Source organism: Cydia amplana, chromosome 20 (assembly GCF_948474715.1).
Source record: "Cydia amplana chromosome 20, ilCydAmpl1.1, whole genome shotgun sequence".
Taxonomy (NCBI): Eukaryota; Metazoa; Arthropoda; class Insecta; order Lepidoptera; family Tortricidae; genus Cydia; species Cydia amplana.
In genome coordinates, this window is record NC_086088.1 from 4,328,057 (window position 1) to 4,343,247 (window position 15,191).

General features: G+C 36.6%; 1 protein-coding gene across 1 annotated transcript in view; it reads right to left on the bottom strand.

Moving 5' to 3' along the window:
* The window catches only part of LOC134657708 (probable sodium/potassium/calcium exchanger CG1090), a 56,365-nt gene extending 44,279 nt beyond the window's left edge, over positions 1 to 12,086 (bottom strand). The window contains exon 1 of the mRNA XM_063513271.1: positions 11,339 to 12,086. Coding sequence (XP_063369341.1) covers positions 11,339 to 11,350 — 12 coding nt within the window. The 5' untranslated portion in view covers positions 11,351 to 12,086. The remainder of the gene's footprint in view (positions 1 to 11,338) is intronic.
* Positions 12,087 to 15,191: the final 3,105 nt, after the last annotated feature.

Sequence of the window (15,191 nt, forward strand, 5' to 3'; positions counted from 1 at the left end):
ATTAAGGATGACACGTTAGACCGGGCCGGGCCCGGGCCTAGGCGTCCGCCATGTCATTTTCTATGACAGCTGATAGGTAATCACGTGGTGCTTTCCATAGAAAATGAAGCGCCGGAAGCTCCGGCCGGTCTATCGTGAGTCATCCTTTATGCGGTGAGTGTGCCAATGTAATGGAACTCATTTGATTTTAATGAAGTATATTTTATACAAAGGGTTGTATCTTTTTAATGCCTTCAACATCCAACTACGCTCATATTTTTTTCCTGTGGGGTCTGAGGTTAAAAAGTTGGGTAATATGCGACGAGTGTGCCAAACTTCTAGCAACAAAGACGAATTGGTTATTGTATTTTCGCTTCGACTTTAATTATTTTATTTCAATAAATCAACATTATAGTATAAGATAACAATACTGATCCACATTATACAGAGACAAATGGTAGACAAAGAATCCTTATTAACTCCACAATACGAATTTAATTATAACAACGATCAACTTCACTCCAACTTAAATGAGAAAAGTTCCAAAAAACAAACCTCTCATATTACAAAATCCCGCTAAGCATTAGGATTAGGTAACAGGTCACCTTGAGGCGGCCTGAGCGGCCCGATTTGGCCTGACTTGGCCCGGCTTGGCTTGACTTAGCCCGAGTGGCCTGAGTTGGCCTGAATGGCGTCAGGTCGTTAATCTCCCGCCGTTTGAGCCATCAAGTTACTTATAAGAGTTTTATCTGAAAGAGTTTTTGCTGAAGCCATTTGTAAGATGACGTAAAAGTAAGTAAACTTAATACGAAAGCTGAATTAAAGTTGCGTGCTGCGATTTTCAGTTTTTATAATTCGTTAACAGCTTAAGTGCATATGAGTATAGTTGGTCAAACCTAATTGTCAGTAAATAAGATTTAAAAAACTGGTTGTCTGTAAAGTCGGTTTACGGACGATAATTTTGCGTGATTGCATACTTTTATACGTTACCATGGAGATCTGTTCACAACGTTACCATGGAGATCTGTCCATAACGTGACCCTTTTTCGTGCATGCTACCGGTGTTCATCGATTTATAAGACGTTATCACGTCAAAAACTATACTCACCCTTTTTTTTTTGGGTGCTAGTACTAGTGCAAGACAAAGATAGTATGACAGTATTCGCACGAAGCGCTTTGCTTCCTCTTTCCTTATGCGCACTGCCAAGGAATGGAATTCCTTGCCGGCGTCTATATTTCCGAGCTCATATAACCCGGCAACCTTCAAATCAAAGGTGAACAGGCACCTTCTGGGCAGGCTCGCTCCATCGTAGGCCACGTCTTCACCTCGGCTAGTCTGTGGCCATGAGTAAGCCCATTAATTATATAAAAAAATGTTCATCTCTGTCTATGTTTGAAATGAGACAGTCCTTTGACAAACTATATAAGTAAGAATTATATCACACAGGTGACAGGATACATATTAATAGAAAATATCCTTTTATGGCGATAAGATAAGGGTTAAATCAGGAAAATTAGGCGTTATAGCCCTTAACTCTGGGTTGGCACGAGTTGGCATTTGACATTTACGTTAGCGAGTAGCGACCGCGTGAACTCGATCGCATTCCCTCTCTATCGCACCAATACATTAGTGCGAGCGAGAAATGGTTAGAACAAAAAGAAAATCCAAAGTAGGTACATATTACTTAATATTTTAAACATGATAACTCTTCAGGCTGCGAGCTTGTTCAAATCTCTACTAAAGGAGAATTATAATTTAAAATGAACGGACTCTTAATTAAAATTCCATGTTCATTTCAAAATGCCTCTCAGACTCACGTTAAAAATGTAAACAGGATAATATAATGGAAATAGAGAGTTTTAAGGTAGGTAATATCAGTAGAGTAAGTTTTTATAATTTAGATAGTGTGTATTTTTTTTTTATTAGGTACACTAAACAGACATCGTACAATATCATGGGTAATACAATTGCACATTATGGCTTAAACCTAGCACGAGATCCAAAACAAGTGTACACAGCATGTTTTACAATTTAGCGTTAATGTATTCACAATAAACACAAGTAGGCATATTACAATGCGCTTTTGAACATCAAATAAAGCTACACCGGATCTAACCCTATACCTCTGCCTCGAGAAAGGAGCTTAGGGTATCCCAATAAGATCCCTTAGGGCCCGGCCACATGTCAGCGGTGCGGCGCCGCCGCCGCCGCGCGGCGCGGCACCGCAGAAATCTGCGGCACCGCAAACCGCTCTGCGGCGACGCCCGCCGCAACGCAAAATTTTGCGGTGCCGCGCTGCGGCGCCGCAAAGCGGTGCGCGGCGCCGCGCGCGGTGCCGCAAAGCGGTGAGTTTCGCCGCGCGCGGTGCCGCCGAGCGGCGTGCGGCGCCGCAGAAATCTGCGGCGCCGCGCCGGTATTTTCTTTTGAAATGATTTGCATCTTCATTCATTATACGAAGATATGGGTTCACCCAAAATTTTCTTTCCAATTGTTTTTTTATTTCTGCGCCTTCTTAATAGCGCTGGCAGTACACCGAGAAATTCAGTAAAATGTTGCAAATGATGTCAAAGGTATGAAAATCGGTACGATTGATATTTAGGACATTTGAAACAATTTGACCCGAGGCACCATTAAATAAAAAAAACGAGATGAGTTATCTTTTTTTTGTATGGAATTTAAAAAAAACTGTTTTGAAACCTATCGTGTGTGGTATTAAACGAAAGGGCTTTCTGAGCCGATTCCAAAATATCATATCATTACATTTCAGTCATTTTTTTTAATTATAATAAAAATAATTTTCAAAACATACCAAGTTTGGTCTTCTCCAGATACAATACCGTTCAATATTTTTTTGTAAAATATACCTCAAATTATACCTAATATCCTCATATCTAACCCTAAGAAAGCAATTTTGAAAATAATTACATGAAGTATTTTTTTTTAATTTTTCAATTTTACAAAGTGTGATCTACGAATCTCTCAATTAAATTGTAAATTTTGAAAAAAAAATTGTAAATTTAACAAATGTTTTTCATTCAACAAAAATAATACTTTAAACAAGTGGAATCATATAGGACATATATGTAGGTAAACAAACCAAAAGTATACAGCTAAGATACGCGACCCGGCCACCGCGCCCCGCGCCCCACGGCCGTATGGTCAGCGATACCTTCTAGTAACTCATGAGGCCCTGGTACTTGCTCTTAGTTAAATTACAATTTTGGATAGTTTTTTTTTCTCTATTTTGGCCACAGTAGCCTATGGAGACTAACAAGCAACGCTAAGCGGTGTTCGTAGTCTATGGATCTTGCTATATTACGGGTGTCACATGCGCGTTTCTGACTTCTGAAGGAATTTTATTGTTTCTACTATAGAACCTAATGAATATTTTGTAAATTGGCAGCAATGCACTTAGTACTCATCTGTCAGAGATGACAATTAAAATTAGGTTGGCAACAATGTATTTCATACAATATTTTTTAAGTGGTAATTACACGAAGTATCGTAAAAGTACCAAAAAGATACTGCGTGTATGCACAAATACTTTTTTGGGGAATAGACTAAAGACTTGTCTTGACAACTATAACATAGGGGTTTAAATGTGTGTGTACGACCTTTTAAATGACAAATAAAGGTACGGGAATAGAAAAAAATTAAAACAAATATACTAAATGTAAATATTTTCAAAATTGCTTTATTAGAATTAGATATTTATTTATTTATTTAATCTTTATTGCACAAATGAAAATACAAACGTACAAAAGGCGGACTTAATGCTAAAATGCATTCTCTACCAGTCAACCTTCGGGCAAATCAGATAACTTGTAGGCGGTGCAATATCATGTTATAATTACAAAACAAAGTAGGTACCTACTTTTACACAACTAAACAAATACAATGAATATAAATAATAAATAGATATAGATATGAGGATATTAGGTATAATTTGAGGTATATTTAACAAAAAAATTTCAACGGTATTGTATCTGGAGAAACCCAAACTTGGTATGTTTTGAAAAATATTTTTATTATAATTTAAAAAAAATGACTCAAATGTAATGACGTGATATATTTTTGGAATCAGCTCAGAAAGCCCTTTCGTTTAATACTACACACGATAGGTTTCTAAACATTTTTTTTTTAAATTTCATACAAAAAAAAGATGACGTCATAACTGCTCTCTTTTTTTTTATTTGTTGGTGCTTCGGGTCAAATTGTTTCAAATGTCCTAAAGATCAATCGTACCGATTTTCATACCTTTAACACCATTTGCAGCGTTTTTTGGCGAACCGCTATCGCTATAACAACAGCAAGAGTAGAACACGTGTGAAAGGATCCATGTCTGATTAAACAACTGGTAGTCGAATTTTATTCTTTACTATGCGCGTTTAGCGTGGCATCGCACGCGGCGCCGCACGCCGCTTGGCGGCACCGCAGATTTCTGCGGTGCCGCGCCGGTATTTTCTTTTGAAATGATTTGCATCTTCATTCATTATACGAAGATATGGGTTCACCCAAAATTTTCTTTTCAATTGTTTTTTTATTTCTGCGCCTTCTTAATAGCGCTGGCAGTACACCGAGAAATTCAGTAAAATGCTGCAAATGATGTTAAAGGTATGAAAATCGGTACGATTGATCTTTAGGATATTTGAAACAATTTGACCCGAAGCACCATTAAAAAAAACGAGATGAGTTAGCTTTTTTTTGTATGGAATTAAAAAAAAACTGTTTTGAAACTTATCGTGTGTGGTATTAAACGAAAGGGCTTTCTGAGCCGATTCCAAAAATATCATATCATTACATTTTAGTCATTTTTTTAGGGTTCCGTACCTCAAAAGGAAAAAACGGAACCCTTATAGGATCACTCGTGCGTCTGTCTGTCTGTCCGTCCGTCTGTCACAGCCTATTTTCTCCGAAACTACTGGACCAATAAAGTTGAAATTTGGCACACATATGTAAGTTTGTGACCTAAAGACGAACATGTAACGTAAATAAATGAATTTTAAATATGAAGGCCACTTTTGGGAGGTAAAAGAGAAATTTAAAAATAAAGTTTTTCAAACTTTATCGTGTTACATATCAAATGAACGACCTCAGTTTGAGAATCTCAAATATATATTTTTTATAATTTTAAGATAAATAGTTTAGCAGTTATTCAAGAAAATAGGCAAAAAATGACCATTCCCCCCCTTTATCTCTGAAACTACTGGACTAAAATTTTGAAAAAATTACACTAAATAGTTCTTTACCTATAGATGACAGGAAAACCTATTAGAAATGTGCAGTCAAGCGTGAGTCGGACTTAAGTACTTAGATTTTGATCCGACCCCTACGGGGTTTTTAAAGACATTTTACTCACTTTTAATGAAGTTAAAATTTGGCACACATACCTATGTAAGTTTGTGACCCAAAGACGGACATATATGTAACGTAAACAAATGAATTTTAAATATGTAGGCCACTTTTGGGGGGTAAAAGAGCAAATTAAAAAATAAAGTTTTTCAAACTAAGATATCGTGTTACATATCAAATGAAAGAGCTCATTTTGAGAAAAGTTTGCAAATTTCTGTACCTAAAAGTGTTTCAAAATAAAGTTTATTAATTTAATTATTAATTAAACTTTGGAATGATCATTTTAAGATAAATAGTTTAGCAGTTATTCAAGAAAATAGGCAAAAAATGACCCTTTCCCCCCTTTATCTCTAAAACTAGGTACTGGGTCTAAAATATTGAAAAAAAATACACTAAATAGTTCTTTACCTATAAATGACAGGAAAACCTATTAGAAATATGCAGTCAAGCGTGAGTCGGACTTAAGTACTTAGTTTTTGATCCGACCCCTACGGGTTTTTTAAAGACATTTTACTGACTTTTCATTAAAAAAAACATATTGTTAAAAATTGTGTAATGTGCGGAACCCTTGGAACGCGAGTCCGACTCGCACTTGGCCGGTTTTTTTTTAATTATGATAAGAATAATTTTCAAAACATACCAAGTTTGGGCTTCTCCAGATACAATACCGTTCAATATTTTTTTGTAAAATATACCTCAAATTATACCTAATATCCTATGAGGATATTAGGTATCTAACACTAATAAAGCAATTTTGAAAATAATTACATGAAGTACTTTTTTTTTTAATTTTTCAATTTTACAAAGTGTGATCTATGAATCTCTCAATTAAATATTTAAATAGAAAGCATAAAATTAATATAAGTATAACGGTTTTCCAGAAAGTCGCTTATATCTCGGAATCTATAAGTCGTAGTAAAAATTATTTATGTAAGAATTAACTGCAAAATCTCACCTTTAACCCCCCCCCCCTTTCCCCGAGTTCTCCACCCCCACTCATGAGAACTTTTTCTTACTTAAAGCTTAGATATTACCAAAGGAACATGTAAACCAAGTTTCAATACTCTTATTTTACCCGAATGACATTATGAGTATAATTCGGCAGGGGTATTATTACACTTTGTAAAATTGAAATAGTATTTTATGCAACCGTTGTTTAAGAGGAGTCAAAAAAGGCGAGTGGCGTGAGTAACAATTTGAGGCGAAGCCGAAAATTGTTAATAAAGACGCCACGAGTATTTTTTGACTCGGTTAAACAACGTTGCATACAATACTTTTTCTACGACCAAGCACTTACTTACTTTGAAAAAAAAAATTGTAAATTTAACAAATATTTTTCATTCAACAAAAATAATACTTTAAACAAGTGGAATCGTATAGGACATATATGTAGGTAAACAAACCAAAAGTATACAGCTAAGATACGCGACCCGGCCACCGCGCCCCACGCCCCACGGCCGGATGGTCAGCGACACCTTCTAGTAACTCATGAGGCCCTGGTACTTGCTCTTAGTTAAATTACAATTTTGGATAGTTTTTTTTTCTCGATTTTGGCCACAGTAGCCTATCGAGACTAACAAGCAACGCTAAGCGGCGTTCGTAGTCTATGGATCTTGCTATATTACGGGTGTCACATGCGCGTTTCTGACTTCTGAAGGAATTTTATTGTTTCTACTATAGAACCTAATGAATATTTTGTACATTAGCAGCAATGCACTTAGTACTCATCAATCAATTAAAATTAGGTTGGCAACAATGTATTTAATACAATATTTTTTAAGTGGTGATTACACGAAGTACAGTAAAAGTACCAAAAAGATAGTGCGTGTATGCACAAATACTTTTTTGGGGAATAGACTTAAGACTTGTCTTGACAACTATAACATAGGGGTTTAAAGGTGTGTGTATGAACCTTTTAAATGACAAATAAATGTACGGGAGTAGAAAAAACGTTTCGGGAGTAAAACAAATATACTAAATGTAAATATTTTCAAAATTGCTTTATTAGAATTAGATATGAGGATATTAGGTATAATTTGAGGTATATTTAACAAAAAAAATTTTAACGGTATTGTATCTGGAGAAACCCAAACTTGGTATGTTTTGAAAAATATTTTTATTATAATTTAAAAAAAATGACTCAAATGTAATGATGTGATATATTTTTGGAATCGGCTCAGAAAGCCCTTTCGTTTAATCCTACACACGATAGGTTTCTAAACAATTTTTTTTTTAATTTCATACAAAAAAAGATGACGTCATAACTCCTCTAGTTTTTTTATTTGTTGGTGCTTCGGGTCAAATTGTTTCAAATGTCCTAAAGATCAATCGTACCGATTTTGATACCTTTAACACCATTTGCAGCGTTTTTTGGCGAACCGCTATCGCTATAACAACAGCAAGAGCAGAACACGTGTGAAGGGATAAGGGATCCATGTCTGATTAAACAACTGGTAGTCGAATTTTATTCTTTACTATGCAGCGTGGCATCGCACGCGGCGCCGCACGCCGCTTGGCGGCACCGCGCGCGGCGAAACTCACCGCTTTGCGGCACCGCGCGCGGCGAAACTCACCGCTTTGCGGCACCGCGCGCGGCGCCGCGCACCGCTTTGCGGCGCCGCAGCGCGGCACCGCAAAATTTTGCGTTGCGGCGGGCGTCGCCGCAGATTTCTGCGGTGCCGCGCCGCGCGGCGGCGGCGGCGCCGCACCGCTGACATGTGGCCGGGCCCTTATTCAAGGCAAGAAACTCGGTGGGAAACATCTTTTCAAAACATTATAATATAATTAACATGTATCACGAGTAAATATGGAAAAATACAATTTATATTACTACTAGTACGTTCCTTGTCTTTAGTCCTTATGCAGTTTTAAAGATAATCTCCTTCAAAACGACGCTCTTTACGAACACATTAACATTTCAGCCGCGCATCACCCTCCCCGAGACATTACCCTCTCCCTGAAACAGCTCTCATCTCCAGCACTCTTATTCTAATAGCCACCTTGACTTTATTAAAACAAGGTTCATTTTCAAGCGACAACAATATGGAAATGAAGACATTCGGAACCTCAAATTGAGCCCGAATATTTGATACAATAATTAAATTAGTCTGATAAATCGTCACGTTTGCGAGTGCTTGATTTGTTTGAAGAAAATTATTCGAATTGGCAGAATGAGTATGATTTTTTAGAATTTTTAAATTGTCTAAAGAAATTAGAAGTCAGAAATGCCGGTGATTATGATCAATTAATACTATTTAAGGCCCAGTAGATTCATGTTCTTCTTTCACTCTCACTCAGCGTAAGCGTGAGCGTAATGGATAGGTACTGTGCGTTGTGCGTGCTTAGGACCGCGAATATCACGTTTTTGATTTTTGAAGTGAAAACTTCTTTAGCGGCGCTGTGCACTTTTTGTGATGGGGAAACAATGTTAAACTCGCGAGAGCGTAAGACGTAAGATGTCATTGAGTTTTCACTTCTGTCGGCACTCCCGGAGTGCAACCCGTTGTTTTTTTTGTGTGTTTTAATTTTAATAATAAAAAAAGTAATCACCGAGTTCCCTCACGCATAATATTGCTTATTTTTAATATTTGTGCAAAATTTACTATCATCCTGGGGTCCGCTTGGCAACTAATCCCAGTAATTGGCAAGGGCACTAGTTTTTACGAAAGCGACTGCCATCTGACCTTCCAACCCAGAGGGTAACTAGGCCCGTATTGGGATTAGTCCGGTTTCCTCACGATGTTTTCCTTTACCGAAAAGCGACAGGTAAATATCAAATGATATTTCGTACATAAGTTCCGAAAAACTCATTGGTGCGAGCCGGGGTTCGAACCCGCGACCTCCGGATTGCAAGTCGCACGCTCTTACCGCTAGGCCACCAGCGTTTTTACTATAATTTTTATAGTATTTTTTTGCAAAATTTACTATATTTTTTTAAACTGCATTTCAGACCTATGTTCGTGATTTTTTTCTATCGAGGGAAGGCAAAAACTCAGGATTCGAATCGCTTAAGTCCCTAGAGAAAGGCCTTATGATTTCTAATTAAATTTTTGGCAACCATAGGTATTTAATTGTGATCTACCTCTCTGAGCCTACTGCACCTTAATTGCTGAAAAAGTTGAAGATTTATTGGATTGCGCAAAATGATGTCGGAACTCGAAACCGATTCGGCTCGAGGCAAATAATCGATGACAATTCAATTAGGATCCGATTAAATTGTGAGCTCGATTTGTTTCAACAATGTTAGCGAACCAATTTTGAGAGGTGATTTTTCAACATAAATACATGCAGATTTTTCAACATAAATACAGAATACATTTTTGAATTTGGAATATGTATAATGATTGTTATGTAATGACATTGTCACATTGTTAAAGGTTACTTAAACACTATTTCTTCACACAATATTAAAACTCTGACCAAAGTTTTGACCTAGACGCTGGTCTAGACACTTAGAAATTCGACTCTCGTCCCAGACCTGCTTGATATTACTTTTTGAGAGCAATTTATCAGAAGTAGCAGACAATGAAAACGTGAACAGTGGGCGAATGCTCGGGATATGAAGATATTGAGGCGCTCTGATTATATATGCCTTGTACGTGCTCATACTCCGCATTTCCATAGATGATTATGAATTTACTCACACATAAGTACATCCACTCATACTAGTGTTGGAGGATCTTGAGTCTTTTCAGTCTAATTTTGATAAAAAAAACAACTCGTGTTAACGCTACTCTGGGTTTAAAAAAACGAGTCGTATAAGACCCAAGTCGAGTCCTTTATTGAATTCTTTTGAGCGCAATCGCAACTTAAAATTACTCAAGCCTTCGGATAATAAAGAAAAATAAGTAAATAACTTGGAAATTTTATTTAAATAAACAATTGAAACTAAGGAAAGTACCTAGTAGTTGTTGTGGAGATAATGCGTTTTGGAAAACGTTTGTACATAATTTGAGAGTTCTTTAAACGATTCAAATCTTTACAAAAAGGTCAAAATGTTCAGGTCTCGACAAAAACTCAAGTTTCTTCTTAATAAATCTGAAAAACTGGGTCGAGTCTCACAGTAGAGGTGTTGAGTCTGTGCGTTAGTGTTGGTTAAGACTCAAATACTTGAGTCGTTATAAACACTGGTGAAATATTTATTAATAACAATTCAAAATTAAGATCCATTCTAGATTTTAATGTAACAAATTGTTAGGTTTTAAATTGGCTTTGATACTACCTTGACGATCGTCTTGGAGATTAGGGCGCATCTCACCCACGACTTTCACTTCTATTCGTTTCGCACGCACCAACCTTCAAGGTCGTATCAAAATACGTTCAAACCCGTTACAATTTGTAAAATCAGAATCGGTGTCCTCGTGAAGATACAACTTGCGTATTTCTGCGATGGTATGAGACCTCCTGGTAAAATCAATGGAGGAATTAATCAATATATTGAAACACGCAGCAATAAACGATCTCCTGATGTATTTTGCAATCAAAAAATAAGCCAGAAAAGTTCAATAGCTGATGATTTTCAGGCTTGTTTTGTACCTGTTCAGTTTACAGTAACAGTTACATCATTATTAGATGGATAGATAGATAATCTTAGGTCATTTTATAGTCATTTGGGTGTATGGTTTACTTTTTGAAAGAGTGCTTACGATAATTTAATAATGTATGTCTAAAATGTTAATTTTGATAACTATAAAATGGATATGAATATGAGTGTCTGTGAGGCTAATAATAGCAGGTCTATAAGACTAACTAATTTTTAGTGTTTCGTCAGAAACTTTGTTCACGGAACACTTCGGTCTTGCAAATCGGTTAAATGCTTTTTTCTCAGAGACCGTTTGACGTACTTAGATACTTAAAATTTGCAATAGTTATAGCAATCGCCGCCACTAATATTGTAATTTATAATTATTTTATACTGTAAAAGAACGAAACGAACAAGTCAACAAAAGGCACACAGTAGATAATCTTAAAGGCTGATCTTAAGTATATTTAGAAACGAATGCCTACCGTGGGCTGCATGCTGGCGGCCGGCCAGCTGTTCTCAACCGTAGGTCGCTATTAATACGCCCAGGGTATCGATCTTGCCCGGAACAGTTATGTAACGCAGACACTGGCCAAAGGTTTCGCGCTTCTGACGTTTCACTGAACACACATTTCAACTTTAAACTGTTTTTATACACAGTTAACTATCAAATTAAGCGTTTTAAACGGTTTTTTTTACAATTTTATATTTTTTGATTTTTTCTATTGCTTTCAATGGGGCACGTTAGGTGTTTTTGGGTGTAAATGGAAGGCGAAAATTGACTTGGGGTGTTTTTTTAAGGGTTTTCACTATGAGCAAGCACGGCAAGCGGCTTCGGCGCCCGGGGAGTACTGCCGGGCGGCTGCGCGGCGTCCCCTCACACATACAACCTTTTCTACCCTTTTAACCTAAATTCAACCTTACATATCACATTTACGACTGAAAATCGATTGTTTAGTTGAATATGAGTTAGCAAAGTTGTACAGCGCATGTGTTAGACTTATTTCAAGACGCATAAAGTCTATATTGACCTGTATAAGAGTATGTATTATGTTTGTATTATAGTATGAAGTGTTTTATAGAACAGTGACGGAAGCGAGCGTTGTCTGCGATGTCACGGGAAGCAATAGTTCTGGTTTTACGGTGGGTAATGATTTTACGTGTTTTAGGTCAAAGGTTACATGCTCCTTTTACGAAAGTGGTCGAAGCTTTTATGAGCCAACATCCTATAATAAAATTTTAGGCCTTTTTGGCAATTTTTGGTAAAATTTTCGGTATATTACGTGCTCTTAAGTCTTTTTATGGATATGATCGAAGCTTTTATCAGCTAACATTTGACAGTTAAAACCAATATATCTTATATCAATCTATCCGTTAAATAAATATAAATTGTTACACATTTTAAATGGCAAAATTTAAACCAACATCAGAGCGCCATTAAAACTAACGTTTGCTTACATTACAGGCTAATTCGAACGTACCCTGACATCAGAATGATATTTGGATCATGTTACCTATTAAGTTATCATCCGTCTCGCCCGCGCCAATACATATACAGGCAAGTACGAGCGAAATGCACCATAACTAAATAACATGATTCAAATATCATTCTTATACTCGTATGTTTGAATTGGCATGTGAAGTTATTTTCTGACGTGTGAATAGGTGACGTCAATTATGCGTTTATTTTTAATATTGCGTGGGACGTGGGTGGATACCAACCACACAGACTTTTTGTTAAATTGTTGTTAAAGACAAAGTTACTTGCCATAAATCAATAGGGATTACTTACCTATACCGTCACGAGTCACGACTAGGTGTTATAAATTTGAATACAAAGAATGACAACTTAGTGTAAGGCCTGAGTGGACGCTCGAAGCGGAGCGTTCGGCGGGGCGTGCAGCGTGGCGTCGAGCTCCCAAGTGATTTGAGCAGCGTGCACTAAGGCCGCTCCTATACATTTGCATTTGTTTAACATGCACGCCGCACGCCCCGCCCCGCTGCACGCCCAACTCGAGCGTCTACTCAGGCCTTACACTTATACTCTTTATTAGACAAATAGAACTCGAGGTTCAAAGGGTTGTACATTTTGAATGTATGCAACTTGAAATTATAAACTATTTGTTTGTATGAAAATTTAACGGCCCCATGTTCAATATCATGCGAGAACTCTATTTCCTCTTCCTTAATTAGGTTGTGAGGAAGGTAAGAAGGGTTTGTTCATTAAATAAGCCTTTATGTCCATTCGTAAAGCTACGTCCCAAATTTCATCAAAATAGGTCAGTAATTTAATTTTTTACAAGCAGAAACGTCGGCGACCGATGCTATTAAACTTAGAATAAATTTACTGTGTTACTGTAAAATTAGTGTGTTAAGTCTCACCCAAGACAGTAATTTTTCCACTTTTATATTTATTCTAAAATAGGTCAATAGTTTAGCCAAGAAAAGATTTAAACAGAATTGAACATTCTCAAAAACTGAATGCTGGCATTGTTGTTATTTTGATACGATTACAACAGGTCATTGAAAGAAATGACATATTATCCTTACATGTACGTGTGTGGGGTTAAATCAATGGTTACACATAGTGATCCAAAAGACTCGAGCCCTGTCAGCCTTTTTTTAGGGCTAGCCTCATTTCTTGACGCCTAAAAGGCTAAAAGCCTTTTTTATTTCATTAGTAAAATAGGCCTTTGGCCTTTTAGGCGTCAAGAGATGAGACGAGCCCTAAAAAAAGAGCTAACAGGGCTCGAGTTTTTTGGATCGCTAGTTACACAAACTGTTTGAACTCCGACCGAATCCGGACGAACAAACACCCCACGGCCGACCAATAATAAGCCTATTTATTACAACAGCTTGCTAAGCTTTTCTTGACTAAACTACTTATTAACATTTTGATGAAATTGATGATGAAATTTAGGATGTAGGAAGGTTAAGCGACGTCGAATCCATTCATGTACTTATTGGTGTGATCGAGCACGGTAACTAAATTTCATAATAACATAGGTAATTTATAGTTTGTCAAAGGACTGTGTCATTTCAAACATAGACAGAGCGAATCATACTATCTTTGTCTTACTACTACTACTAGCACCCAAAAGAAAAGGATGAGCATAGTTTTTTTCGTTCTTATTTACTGAAAAATTTGTTTTGACCAACTATAGATATCATTCGGATGTCAGTGTACGTTCGAATTGGCCTGTTGTTCTATAAAATAACTCAAAAGATTTGCATACGATTAAATAAACAAGTCTGTATAAATAATTCAGAGCAAGTTTTCTAGTTTATGTCGTTCTCAGTTTGTTCTCATTCAGATAAACGAATGGAACAAGTGCCGCTTGGCACTCGGTGAGTTATTCAGAAACTAAAATTACATTTCAATATATTCGTGTCATTAGTGTCGTTACATTGACATAATCAAAACATTACTTAAAAGTAATGTCACTACTATACTTTGTTTTTTTTTAGCATTAGAATAACTCCATAATAATTATGTTATAATAAATTAATAATGGAGTTATCTAAAAATTTAATTCAAAATTTCACTGCAAAAAGTGCTCTATTTGGAACCTCAAAGCTATTCTTATTACTTCTGCGATGTTTTGGATTTTATTTTTATATTTGGTAATAGTATTTTATGCAACCGTTGTTTAAGAGGGGTCAAAAAAGGCGAGTGGCGTGAGTAACAATTTGAGGCGAAGCCGAAAATTGTTAATAAAGACGCCACGAGTATTTTTTGACTCAGTTAAACAACGTTGCATACAATACTTTTTCTACGACCAAGCACTTACTTTGAAAAAAAAATTGTAAATTTAACAAATATTTTTCATTCAACAAAAACAATACTTTAAACAAGTGGAACCATATAGGACATATATGTAGGTAAACAAACCAAAAGTATACAGCTAAGATACGCGACCCGGCCACCGCGCCCCGCGCCCCACGACCGGTTGGTCAGCGACACCTTCTTGTAACTCATGAGGACCTGCTCTTAGTTAAATTACAATTTTGGACAGTTTTTTTTCTCGATTTTGGCCACAGTAGCCTATGGAGACTAACAAGCAACGCTAAGCGGTGTTCGTAGTCTATGGATCTTCCTATATTACGGGTGTCACATGCGCGTTTCTGACTTCTGAAGCAATTTTATTGTTTCTACTATAGAACCTAATGAATATTTTGTAAATTGGCAGCAATGCACTACTCATCTGTTAGAGATGACAATTAAAATTAGGTTGGCAACAATGTATTTCATACAATATTTTTTAAGTGGTGATTACACGAAGTATCGTAAAAGTACCAAAAAGATACTGCGTGTATGCACAAATACTTCTTTGACTT